The sequence below is a fragment of the Lynx canadensis genome, chromosome B4 (genome assembly GCF_007474595.2).
Source record: "Lynx canadensis isolate LIC74 chromosome B4, mLynCan4.pri.v2, whole genome shotgun sequence".
Taxonomy (NCBI): Eukaryota; Metazoa; Chordata; class Mammalia; order Carnivora; family Felidae; genus Lynx; species Lynx canadensis.
Genome location: NC_044309.1, coordinates 83,563,007 through 83,576,498, shown reverse-complemented (window position 1 = coordinate 83,576,498; position 13,492 = coordinate 83,563,007). Strand labels below are relative to the sequence as shown.

The following is a 13,492-nucleotide window of genomic DNA, read 5'->3' as shown; positions in this document are numbered from 1 at the left end:
GTGGAGCCTGCTTAGAATTCTCTCTCTCCCTGTCTGCCCCTCCCTCCCTCGCTTGTGCGTGCTCTAATAAGTAAACTTTAAAATAAATAAATTTTAAGATCCATATTTCCGAAATCAGTTTAACCCACCAATCACCGAAGTTATTTGCATATATACCCCAAGTCAAAATCCAAATGCCCAGATCTGTATGTGCCAGAGATTTTTAACTTTTCAAGTAAAGATATCTGTATGAGAAAATAGTTCTTTTCAGTATTTGGGGTTTGCCTCTTACGGTGATTATTTTGTTATGTTGGGAGAAATGTCTCAGCCCTCGGGTATAAAGAGGCACTGCTGAGTGAGTTCTCGGGATAACTGGACCACTGTACGTCCTGTTTCTGGCACAAGAATGCCAAAATCTGCCTTCCAGCTGTCCAGGAAACCTCCGTCCCCACCCATCTACACTCCCATTATCCAAAAGACAAATAGAGCCATGTGGTACTGATTTTAGTAATGAGGCCAGCCCAGCATGTATACCACTGCAGAGAGCCTTCAAAGCACGCTACAGACATCAACAAAATGAACCACATTTTCCAGACAACTACAAGTTTGAGTCAACAATTCCCCAGGAATCCATGTGGCAGAAGTAATGTAACTGGGGAAGTTCCAGGATAGAAGCACAGTCTAAAGCAGAACAGGAGTCCCAGGTCACAGAAGCGGTAAGATAAATGGAGTCAGACATTTTAGGGATAACGCTGGGGGAAGCAGCAGCATGACTACACCTGCCTGTCCCCGCAGACACTGTCGGTCACCTCAATAAAGCCCACCTGTTGTTTTCTACAACTTCCCACAAGTAAGGACAGAAAAGCTAAAGTCAGCATTATGCAAACAAGGAAAAGATTCTACTCTCATTATTATGTAATTTTATTTAATAACTTTACCCTTTGAGTATATCGCTTCATTATAAATGCAAATGAAAAACAAATTCTGGGTTTGAAGACGCTCAGGAAATAACTTCTCTTCAGACCGATGTCCGGAGCTAAGAATAAGCATTTCCTCCCGGGCCAAGTCTCTGGAACCTATTCAGCTTCTGCTGCCTCTTCACCTTCTCCACATTCAAACCGCACAAAGTCTACTACAGACACCCCTTGAGGCTGCACGTACTGTCCCAATGTGATGGAGGGATCCAGCAAGTATGGCTGAGACAACATCTTGGTTTCCGCCTCTCCCCCAGGCTCATCATCCAAAGAGCCGACAGAGAGAGGGGCCATGCCCACCACATGCTGCCCGAGGCGGCGGCCAAGGTCTTCGAGGTTTGCTCTCCGCTCAGATGTCTCGCAGATGACCAGGGCCCCGTACTTCCCCAGCACCAGGTTGTGGGGCGAGGGGCTGTGCATTGCTCCGTGGACATAAGAGCCAACATAGAACCCAGCTGGCACCTTCACCCATGCAGCTCGTTTAAGGGTCATGTTTTCTCCCAGTTTCCCTATAAGAAAGCAAAAGCAGGTAACACACTTCCAGGAGATAATGACTGTGGTCGTACCAAAATATGCATAGAGATGGTCAAGTCTGGAAGACAGTCCTCTGCACGCATACTGTGGAAATGCTTGAAGATGGAAAGATACCATCTGCAGTTGAAAGAGGAAAAGGTGTGTAGGTGGGTGGGGGTGGGAGAAATAGAGAACACCTTTATGGAGCACCAACGATGTGCCACCATGGGATTTAAAAACACAGGCTAGGGTGTCACACAGTTCTGCCTCTTACCGGCTATATGACCTTAGGCAACCCACTTAAGGACATAACCCCATTTACTAATTTATCAAGCCTTGGTTTCCTCCTCTGTAAGATGGAGAGGACACTGCTTAAGATAACCGGAAAGCAAGGTTCTTAGGAGAAATACACAAAGTAACATATGTAAAAGCACATAACTACAGTATCTAGCACGCAGTGACACTCAAATGCGGGCTATTGTTACTACCTTAAACTTAGGCTTAGAGACCTCAAGCTACCCGCCCAAGGTCACACAGCGAGCTGGAAGTAAAACTCACATCTCAGTCCAAAGCAAGTAAGAGTTTTCTTCCTCCCCAAATTACCATCCCTTCCGAAAATCACCGTTAACTGACACAGACAACTCTTCGTCATCGTCCACTGTATCAGGAAAAAGTCCACAACTCTAAAAGCCCCAGAAAATCCAAAACCCCAAGTCATCAGATAGTTTCAACTTCCTCCCATCAGAAACAAAAAGGCAACATTTTCAGAGTTGTTTTTAAGAACCAAAAACGGGGCATCCAGATTGTTCAGTTGGTTAAGCATCCAACTCCTGGTTTCAGCTCAGGTCATGGTTTCACAGTTCGTGAGTTTGAGCCCCACGTCAGGCTCTGCGCTGGCAGCATGGAGCCTACTTGGGATTCTCTTTCTCCCTCTCTCTCTCTTTCTGCCCCTCCCCCACCCCCATCTCTCTCAAAATAAAAAAAGAACTTTTAAAAAACTTATTAACAAAAAAAAACAAACAAACATGATTCCAGTTTTCCCTGTCTCTAACAGAAATTCAAATAAGCTAAAAGGTAGGAAGGAGCAGAAGACCCCAAAAGGGATTTGGGTATATATCCCTGCATTAGCCATAGTTCTATCTAAGAGTCTTCAAGGGGGGAGTATCCAGAAATCAATCTTAAAACTACTTAAAACTACTCAAAGCATCTCAGAGCGCCTGGGTGGCTCAGTTGGTTAAGTGTCCAACTTCGGCTCAGGTCATGATCTCATGGTTGTGAGTTCGAGCCCCACATCTGTGCTGACAGCTCAGAGCCTGGAGCCTGCTTCAGATTCTGTGTCTCCCTCTCTCTGTCCCAGCCCTGCTCATGCTCTCTCTCAAAAATAAACATTAAAAAAAAAAAAAAAAAAAACTACTCAAAGCAGCCAAACAACAGTTAATTCTCAGAAATTGACATGGCTGAAACACCCAGTTCTTCCAGAATTTCTTAATAAGTCTCATTCACAGCTGTCTGCCTGGTTTCTCATCTATGACTCACTGAATTATACATACTTCAAGATAACCTGATAAAAACAGAATTGATACCTTGACTGGAAACGTCGGATGAGTAGTAAATTCCCAGCAAGCTCAACCCCATCCCTACTTCCCTGCTTCCATCAAGGACATGTAGAAAGAAAGCAAAATCCCCACCCGTTCTGGCACAATGACCCAGATGTGGTGCCTGCAGCCAGTGGGTTCTGAGAGAACGTACCTTCACAAATTCAGGATCAGATTGTTCTAAAAAAGAGATGAAATTCCTACACACGACACCCCAAAATATTCCTGGATCCCTCCATAAAGAAGGTGAGATGACTTCTGATGTACTGTTTCTCCCACAGTGTAGAGAGAGAAGTAGTCAACTGGAAGGTGCCAAAGGCCATCCCTGCCTGAAGACATGCTCATTAGTTTGGTCAGTAAAGTGAGGCCTGCAGTGCCGAAAATGATTGTGATTAGCAGCAAATAGCCAAAAAACTAAAATTTTTGCATACAAAGCTAAATTCTTTTAAAGGAATTTAAAAATTCTGACCACACTGGGACCCCGAGGTAACAAATGGCTGGAGCTTGGTAATGGTCTCGTTCAGCAGAGCGTGAGCTTTTCAGGGAGCCTACAGCTCACTAATATCTACCACACAACACGACCCACTTCCCACATTCATAGTATCTGACCCATGTAGGCACATGAGTTTGTGATTCTTGATCTGGGTGTGGAGAATACCAAAGATACCATGAGCTCCAGTTCTCAACTTCCAGCTCCCACAATGCTTACAAATACTTACCAATTGCTAAGGCTAGCTGATCCTTGAGAGAGCCTTCGGTCTCAGGCCCAGCGGGAAGTTCAGAGAGCTCGGAGGAATTCAAGAAGCCCTTAGCGCATAAAGAAATGAATGAATCAGTTCTGTCCTATTTAAATGATCAAGAGTCTAGGCAAAAATAGAATATTTCTCAAAAAATGATTTAAGACAACTACGTACAAATGAATGTTTTCAATAAGCCAAAGATGTAACAGTTCCATTTATATAAATATTTTATTCTATCACCGCACCACCCCCAATTCCATCCCAATCCCATCCTCTGGCCTAACTTTTTAAATTGTAATTTCCTAGATACCAAGAACAGTATTTTCTTTTTTTTTTTTTTTAATTTTTTTTTCAACGTTTTTATTTATTTTTGGGACAGAGAGAGACAGAGCATGAACGGGGGAGGGGCAGAGAGAGAGGGAGACACAGAATCGGAAACAGGCTCCAGGCTCTGAGCCATCAGCCCAGAGCCTGACGCGGGGCTCGAACTCACGGACCGCGAGATCGTGACCTGGCTGAAGTCGGACGCTTAACCGACTGCGCCACCCAGGCGCCCCAAGAACAGTATTTTCAAACAATCATAAAACGTTAAAGCTCAAAGACTGGTTGAATAAACCACGGCACGGCCACATAGTGGAAAACCATGCTGCTGGGAGAAAGGAAAAAGGAAAGAAAGATCTGCAAAGGCTGCTATGGATTATTTCCAGGATACAGTATTAAGTGAAAAAAGCAATTTAAAAGAGCACATGTACAGTATACCACCATTTGTATAAGAAAGTAGTATTTATATAAATATGCTGAGTTTTGCAAAAAAAGGTAAAGGAAAACCAAAAACCAATGAAACTGGTTATCTACAGGAGCAGACAAGAATATGGTACAAAGGAGAGAAGTAGCGAGAGATCTGTGTGTGTGCATTACAGTTTTAACTTTCAGAATCTTGTGAATGTTTTACATATTTGAAAACAAAATTAGATTAAAGAGAATTCTGAGGTAAAACCGAAATTGACTAAACAGAAACCTAAGACTAACTATATTTCAAACAAATAACGTAACTTCACAGAAAGGGGAAAAAAAACTAATCCAAGTAACTTTCAGAATAGTCCTTTGACCACATAAGTGTAAAGACAAAAAAAAGAAGATCAAAGAAATCTTGAACTCCTTAATAGGTTTGTTATTTGCAGTGGTCAGGTATAGAAACTCTAAAGCAATTTAGTGTGTATTATACCAATGGGTAAACAAGTAAACATACTGAAGTTGCTAAGAGCCAAGTGTACTAACTGTGAGAGAAGAAAGATACAAATATAGAATGGGGGAAGGAAAGGAAGAACCCTGTGATGCAGGATTAGGATACACACGGACACACACAGACACACACACACACACACTCTCTCTCTCTCTCTCTCTTCCTGGATCTGTCTGCTGAAAGAACATAGCAGCAATGACATCTCAGTCGAAATAAGCATATGTAGTGACCAGATCTTGGTTTCTAAAAACTATTCCCCCATTAAAAAGGATCAGGACTCCTTGGAGAAGTGGCCAATTCCACGGGTGGGGCAAGGAAAGTATGACATAGGCCCAAAGTATCTTGTTATGCCACAAAGTAAGGAAATATTCAGAAAATAATGAGCACATATTCAAACGGTCAGTACAGCCAGCTTGCACTGGCCAAATCCAGGGATAATTTGAGCATCAAACTAAATAATGGATCATATAATGAATTACGACATATTGTATAAAATAATCCATGCATTGATGCTAGTACTAAGTAAATCACTAAACACAGGGAGAAGTCGTTCTTACAGCAGAATGCCAACTGATAAAACTAATACATGTAAAAGAAGCTGTAAGAGTTAAAAATATAACCATTATGCAACTATCATAGTAATAAATGACCCTGACATGGGGCGCATGGGCGGCTCAGTCAGTTAAATGTCCGACTTCTGCTCAGGTCATGATCTCACGGTTCGTGGGTTCGAGCCCCACGTCGGGCTCTGTGCTGACAGCTTGGAGCCTGGAGCCTGCTTCCGATTCTGTGTCTCCCTCTCTCTCTGCCCCTCCCCCATTCACACTCTCTCTCAAAAAAAGATAAAATAAAAACATTAAAAAAAAATTTTTTTTTAATAAATTAAATAACTGACCCTGACAAGAGTCAGTGGATGCTAATACTTTCAGGTAAGTTTTTTGGGGAACTGGACATTTACACAGTCTCAAAGAATCTCCCACACAGATTACTTGTTAATTACAAAGAGGGACAGAATAACTTTACACCCTAACCAAGAAGAGATCAAAATTAACATCAATAATGGGACCAACAGTCATTACATGCTTTCTGATATGATATTCTGAGAAAAATTCAGGATAACTTATTAAATATTAATGCCAAGGGGCACCTGGGTGGCTCAGTCGGTTAAGTGTCCAACTTGGGCTCAGGTTGTGATCTCAGAGTTTGTGAGTTCAAGCCCCGCATCGGGCTCTGTGCTGACAGCTCAGAGCCTGAAGCCTGCTTCGGATTCTGTGTCTCCCTCTCTCTCTGCCCCTTTCCCACTCACGTTCTGTGTGTCTCTCTCTCTCAAAAATAAATAAGCATTTAATATTCATGCTAAAAATCTATACTCTATGAAGAAACATCAGACAAACCCAAACTGAAGATTATTCTGCAGTACTGTCCTAAACCGTTCAAAAATGTCAATGGGGGCACCTGGCTGGCTCAGTCAGAAGAGCATGTTAACTCTTGATCTTGGGGTTGTAAGTTCAAGACCCGCCGTGGATGTGGAGATTATTTAAAAATAGAATCTTTTAAGAAAAAAAGGTCAATGTAATGAAAGACAAAGAAAGGCTGAGGAACAAAGAAAGGAGACTAAACAGACATACAACTAATTGCAATACACTTAATTCCAACTGTACTGCACTGTCCTGGAACAGAAAAAAAATTGCTAGCTGGCAAAATATGAATGTTATCATATATTATGTAAATAAAAATATTGTATCAATGTTTAAATTCCTAAATGTGATTACTAACTGTGGTTACATAGACGAATGTCATTTTCAGGAGACATTGTGTTCAAGGGGAAAAGGGTCTTGATGTCTGCAACATACTTGCAAAAAGTTTTAAAATATTGATGGGACTCCTGGCTGGCTCAGTCAGTTGAGCATACGACTCTTAATCTTGGGGTTGTGAGTTTGAGCCCCACATTCACTGTAGAGATTATTTAAAAATAAAATCTTAAAAATAAAATCAAATAAAATAGTCATAATAATAATAATAATATGTATATAAAGAGTAATAAAGCAGGGTGCCTGGGTGGCTCAGTTGGTTGAGTGTCTGACTCTTGATTTTGGCTCAGGTCATGATCTCATGATTTATGATTCTGCTCTGACAGCGTGGAGCCTGCTTGAGATTCTCTCTCTCCTCTCTCTCTGCTCCTCCCTTGTGCGTGCACTCTCTCTCACTCAAATAAATAAGCTTGAAAAAAAAAAGTGATAAAGCAAATGAGTCAAAATGTTAATAAATGGTGAATCTACATAAAAATACAAGTAGCTTATTATAAAACACTGGCAACTTTTCTGTAAGTCCGAATGTTTTTCAAAACTAAAGTTAAAAATGGGTTGTCTGGGTAGCTCAATCAGTTGAGCATCCCACTTTGGCTCTGGTCATGATCTCATGGTTCTTGAGTTTGAGCCCTGCATCAGGTTCTCTGCTGTCAGCTCAGAGCCCACTTCGGATCCTCTGTTCCCCTCTCTCTCTGCACCTTCCTCTGTTCACGCTCTCATTCTCAAAAATAAACATTCAGGGGCGCCTGGGTGGCGCAGTCGGTTAAGCGTCCGACTTCAGCCAGGTCACGATCTCGCAGTCCGTGAGTTCGAGCCCCGCGTCGGGCTCTGGGCTGATGGCTCAGAGCCTGGAGCCTGTTTCCGATTCTGTGTCTCCCTCTCTCTCTGCCCCTCCCCCGTTCATGCTCTGTCTCTCTCTGTCCCAAAAATAAATAAAAAACGCTGAAAAAAAAAAATAAAAAAAAAAATACACTTAAAAAAAAATTAGAACTTGTAGCTCAAGTGGCTCATCTACTCAATACTCAATAATCACCACATGGTTTTCCATATAATGACTATTTAATGCCAGTAACAATTAACAGTTACTATGAGCTCTCAAGAGAAGGATAAATAGGAGGAAAAAGGTAGTACTAAACATAAAAAAACTATTTTGAACAGTTGGTTTGTTTTTGCCTTAATAGTAAGGATGAACCAAAGGTAGACTGATATAATTCCATCCTGATCCTCTTTGGACAAGAATATGCCTATTCTCCTAAATTGTGCCTTCTCCAATACCTGTATTTAGAAATCCTCTCTAGGCCAATTGTAAGTATAGTTATTTATTTAAACAGTCTTCATTATTTAAGTTACCAGAACCAATTTTGTGTTTTCGGAATACAAAGCTTCCCCTGACTTGACAGACTCTGCCCCACTGGCATTCATTCATTCAACACAGATTTAATGAGCCCGAACCAAATGCTGGGCCCACTCCTCTTTCACCAGACACACACAGTAGTGAAAAGACAAGTTCTCACATTCTGTTGGGAAAGGCAATATATAAATAAATAAAAACACAGTATGTAAATATGTAACAAAAAATTTTAAATGAAGCAAAATAAGGGAATAGAGCAACAGGAGGAACGATACTCCTCTCCAAAGACAGAACATTTAAGCAGGGACAGGAAGCAAGGAAGGGACCCATGAGAACGTCTGAAAAAAGAGAACAGCAAAGACCCGAAGAAAGGGGTGTGTGTGCAAACCCAGCATGTTGACAGTCCCCACAACTCACTTTACTGTATGTGGAGAGCTGATCCTTTAGGTTCTGACAATGCAACAGGGTGCCCAGGGCTACTTGCTGGACCAACTGCTGAAATTTTATATTTCTGGAAACAAAATCTGTTTCACAGTTTACCTGTGGGAACAAAGTTATATGGCTGTGTAAGCTGTTCACTGATGGTTTCCCAAAGTGCCTTAAGATTGCAGAGTAAACCAAGGTACTGCAGAACAAGCTGCAGGCTCAACAAGACAGAAATAAATGACCCCAGAATTTAATTTTTTTCCTCTGACTTATTTCACCCAGCATAATACCCTCCAGTTCCATCCAGTTCCATTTCCATCTTGCAAATGGCAAGATTTCATTCTTTTTCATTGTCGAGTAATATTCCATTTTGTGTATGTATGCGCGCGCGCGCACACACACACACACACACACACACACACACACACACAATCTTCTTTATCCATTCATCAGTCGATGGACATTTAATGACCCCAGAATTTTAAAGCTGCAGTTCCTCTCCTAGCTTGAAGTCAGAAACTGAATGAAGCGGTTCCTGCTCTGCCAGTGAATTAGCAATGACCCACACATTCAAAAGATGGTTCCATGGTGTCCCCAAAGGATTCATTACGAGTTCACTACTTGCCTGTGGCTGTAGGCCTTCATCACCTCATTCTCCAGCCTCCTCCAACACCAAACCACTTTGGCTGTCAGTGTGCTTATCTCCTTTTCTCGCTTTATACTAATCCCCATCTGATTCTTCGCCAATTAAGGCCCCTAAACCTCCTCTAAAACAGCTACTTGGGCCGCCTGGTTGGCTCAGTCAGTTAAGTGTCCAACTTTGGTTCAGGTCATGATCTCATAGCTCAAAGCCCCACATCGGGCTTTCTGTTGTCACTACACAGCCTGCTTCTGATCCTCTGTCTCCCTCTCTCTCTTCCCCTCCTCCACATGCTCTCTCTCTCAAAAATAAATGAACATTAAAAACAAACAAAAAAAACCCAGCTACTTGCTATCCATCAACTAATTAATATAAATTCCTGGCTTTAAAATCTGTTCCAGGAAACAATCCATGAAAAGGTATCAGGCTACAGGAGACTCACATTCAGAAGCACAGGTTTGCCCCACTATCCAAAAGTAGTGTTCCTATAAAACCTTTCGTAAGGTAAAATGGCACAAAGCGGAAAAATCAATTACCATTCATTTATATGGAAATGGATGCACAAAATAAATGCACATAAAGCACAGATGCTCACAAAGATCAAAGCTGTGGTGGCTGGAAGCTGAGTATAGTTCATGGGGGAAGAAGTTTGGTGGGGCAACTCTCACTGCTACAGTATCCCCTGCCTCTTTAATGGCTCAGTGCAAATCCAACACTGAATGCTAGTCTCACTTTTTGCCCTTTTTCATAAAAGTGAAAGTACTCTTTAGATTTCCTTTGGTTAACAAAAAACAAAAACAGGTACAAATACAGGTCTTTTGTAAAAGCAGGGTGGGTAACACAAGCTTTTGAAAACTGGGGGATATCTATAATATTCTTGACTGCTGGGCCTTTAATTGTCAACACACCTGTGCATTTCTACACTTATGTGAATTCACAGTAACTGTGGTCTCACCAGTTTATTTTCCTTTTAAGGTTACTTATTTGAGAGAGAGAGCGAAAGAGAGAGAGAGCACACAGATGCATGTGGGGGAGGGGCAGTGAAAGAGAGAAAGAAAATCTCAAGCAGGCTCTGCTCCGTCAGTGTGGAGCCCGACTTGGGGCTTGAACCCACAAGATCATTGAGATCATGACCTGAGCTGAAATCGAGTCAGATGCTTAACCGACTGAGCCACGCAGGTGCCCCACAACAGTTTAATTCCAGCAACCTTTTAGATCTCTTCTTTAAGAATGCAAAGTATCTGGACTTCAAGCTGTATTACAAAGCTGTAATCATCAATACAGTATGGTACCGGCACAAAATCAGACACTCAGATCAATGGAACAGAATAGAGAACCCAGAAATGGACCCATAAACATATGGCAAGCTAATCTTTGACAAAGCAGGAAAGAATATCCAATGAAATAAAGAAAGTCTCTTCAGCAAATGGTGCTGGGAAAACTGGACAGCGACCTGCAGAAAAATGAACCTAGACCACTTTCTTACACCATACACAAAAATAAACTCAAAATATATGAAAGACCTAAAGGTAAAACAGGAAGCCATCAAAACCCTCAAGGAGAAAGCAGGCAAAAATCTCTTTGATCTTGGCCGCAGCATCTTTTTACTCAACACATCTCCAGAGGCAAGGGAAACAAAAGCAAAAATGAACTTCTGGGACATCATCGAAATAAAAGGCTTCTGCACAGCAAAGGAAACAATCAGCAAAACTAAAAGGCAACTGGCAGAATGGAAGAAGATATTTGCAAACAACATATCAGATAAAGGGTTAGTATCCAAAATCTATAAAGAACTTATCAAACTCAACACCTAAAAACAAATAATCCAGTGAAGAAATGGGCAAAAGACATGAATAGGCACTTCTCCAAAGAAGACATCCAGATGGCCAACCGACACACGAAAAAATGCTCAACATCATCACTCATCATCAGGGAAATACAAATCAAAACCACACTGAGATACCATCTCACACCTGTCAGAATAGCTAACATTAAAAATTCAGGCAACAACACATGTTGGTGAGGATGCGGAGAAAGAGGATCTCTTTTGCATTGCTGGTGGGAATGCAAGCTAGTACAGCCACTCTGGAAAACAGCATGGAGGTTCCTCAAAAAACTAAAACTAGAACTACTCTACGACCCAGCAATTGCACTACTATTTATCTGAGGGATACAGGTATGCTGTTTCAAAGGGACACATGCACCCCCAAGTTTATAGCAGCACTATCGACAATAACCAAAATATGGAAAGAGCCCAAATGTCCATCGATGGATGAATGGATAAAGAAGATGTGGTATATATATATATACATACAAGGAAGTATTACTCGGTAATCAAAAAGAACAAAATCTTGCCATCTGCAACTACGTGGATGGAACTAGAGAGTATTATGCTAAGCGAAATTAGCCACTCAGAGGAAGACAAATATCATACGACTTCACTCATATGAGGACTTTAAGACACAGAACAGATGAACACAAGGGAAGGGAAGCAAAAATAATATAAAAACAGGGAGGGGGACAAAACATAAGAGACTCTTAAATATGGAGAACAGAGGGTTACTAGAGGGGTCATGGGAGGGCGGATGGGCTATGTGGGCAAGGGGCATTAAGGAATCTACTCCTGAAATCACTGTTGCACTGTATGCTAACTAACTTGGATGTAAATTAGAAAAACAAAACAATATAAAATAATAAAAAAAGAATGCAAAGTATCTACCACAAAGCTTCACACCCAAGAGGTAAGTGCTCCTGGTCTCTGGAATTCGGACAACTCACCTCTACTAATACAGTTGTGTTTCCTTCCTGAAGTAGCCCAATCAGACCTTCTTTAGTTTTTCTGCCGTGGAGTTTGGCAGCTCTGCTCCAGCCTTCCTTCTGGGCCTGCTTGTGGAGCCAGCTCTCTGCCTATAAATTGAAAACAGGGCAGATGACGGAGTCACAGAATTTAGAACTGAAAGGGGCTCTACAGTACGTTCAGGTTCCCTGATTCTTTCTGCTTCTCTTCAATCCTATAACGGAAACTAAAGTAGTCTTTCATTTACTGGCAGCCTACCGACTGCCAAATACCAGCACCAGCGCCTGGTGCTCTGGATAAATTTAATCTTCACAACAACCCTATGGAGCAGACAATAGCATTTTTATTATACAGACAAGAACAATGCAACTCTGAAAGACTAAGTAAGGTGTCCAAGATCACGGTTTAAGTCCTGGTGGGTCTGACTCCCAAAGCCCACACAAGCCCTGTCGGCTCCAAGCAGCAGGAAACAGCACAGCAGTCGTGCTTGGAATACGGATTGTTAACCGTGGGATCCTGAGCTCATTGCTTCTAGGGCCAAAACACAGTAAAAGGGTGAGGTTGTCATTTTAAGCCAGAATCCTATCTAGAGCTGTGCCGTTACGGGTCACTGGGCAGCAGGTCTGATTTACTGCTCCCTGGAAGCACCTCTCTGAGACACTGAGGTCAGGCCCTACTACCCCTCCCCGCTCCCCTCGTCCCCCTCCCCCACACCTGTTTGAGATCCCCGCTACAAGCCTCCAGAGCTTTCTTGCAGTTCACAAAGGAGTAGCCTGTTTTTCGTCGCAGCTTCAGGAGAAGTTCCTTGCTGGAGGCCGAGGAAGCCAACCTGGGCCCAGTGTGAAATGTGTGCCTGGGCTGAGACGACTGAAGCTGAAGGGGCCCCGCCTGCAGGGGTGAGAAGAAAGGTATTTGAAGCAGGAAGCAGCCAGCAGCTCCGGGAGGCCGAAAGCACGTCAGCAGGGACGCCACCTTAGGAGAGACTGGGGCTCAGGGGGGTGGGGAAAGGCAGCCAACCGGGGACTGGACCGCGAAGAAACACTGAGGTCGGAGGAAGGATGGGACGGAGTCGAACGGGGGGACAGAGGAAGGGAAGGGTGCGTTCCAAGCGCACGGGAGATGTGCAAGGAGAGCGGGACGGTGCCGAGGCCAAGACCTCTCACCGGGCAGGTCCCGGCCCGCGCGACCAGGCAGAGGCGCAACGACCGCAGCAGCGACATCTCTCTGGCCCCCGAGCACACTTCCGGCGGCCGGCGCAGCGGGGAGGCCACAGGCCTACGGCGTGGCGGCGGGACCAAACTTCTCCACCTCAACGCGGCAAGCGAGGGCAGCGCCACCTGCTGACCGGGGGTGGGCACGCTCGTCAACTCGGCTTCACTTTCCGCAACTGCATTTCACGAGGAAATTACCGCGCCCCCCCCCCCGC

At 43.2% G+C, this 13,492-nt stretch overlaps 1 protein-coding gene across 1 annotated transcript; it reads right to left on the bottom strand.

Annotated features, from left to right (window-relative positions):
- Positions 1–882: 882 nt before the first annotated feature.
- On the bottom strand, positions 883–13,307 carry TSFM (Ts translation elongation factor, mitochondrial). Its single transcript, XM_030323067.1, has 6 exons — positions 13,230–13,307; positions 12,781–12,954; positions 12,048–12,176; positions 8,621–8,743; positions 3,781–3,868; positions 883–1,462 (listed from the first exon to the last, which is right to left on the bottom strand). Exons 1-6 carry the CDS (start codon positions 13,284–13,286, stop codon positions 1,056–1,058), a joined length of 978 nt encoding a protein of 325 aa, XP_030178927.1. The 5' UTR covers positions 13,287–13,307; the 3' UTR covers positions 883–1,055.
- Between the last annotated feature and the right edge of the window lie 185 nt (positions 13,308–13,492).

Coding starts and splice junctions, on each gene's coding strand:
- TSFM (XM_030323067.1), bottom strand. CDS start 13,286: ATGTCGCTGCTGCGGTCGTTGCGCCTCTGCCTGGTCGCGCGGGCCGGG. Junction 12,955..13,229: donor CGCGGGCCGGGACCTGCCCG/GTGAGAGGTCTT, acceptor TCACCCCTGCAG/GCGGGGCCCCTTCAGCTTCA. Junction 1,463..3,780: donor TCAGCTAGCCTTAGCAATTG/GTAAGTATTTGT, acceptor GCTTTCTTATAG/GGAAACTGGGAGAAAACATG.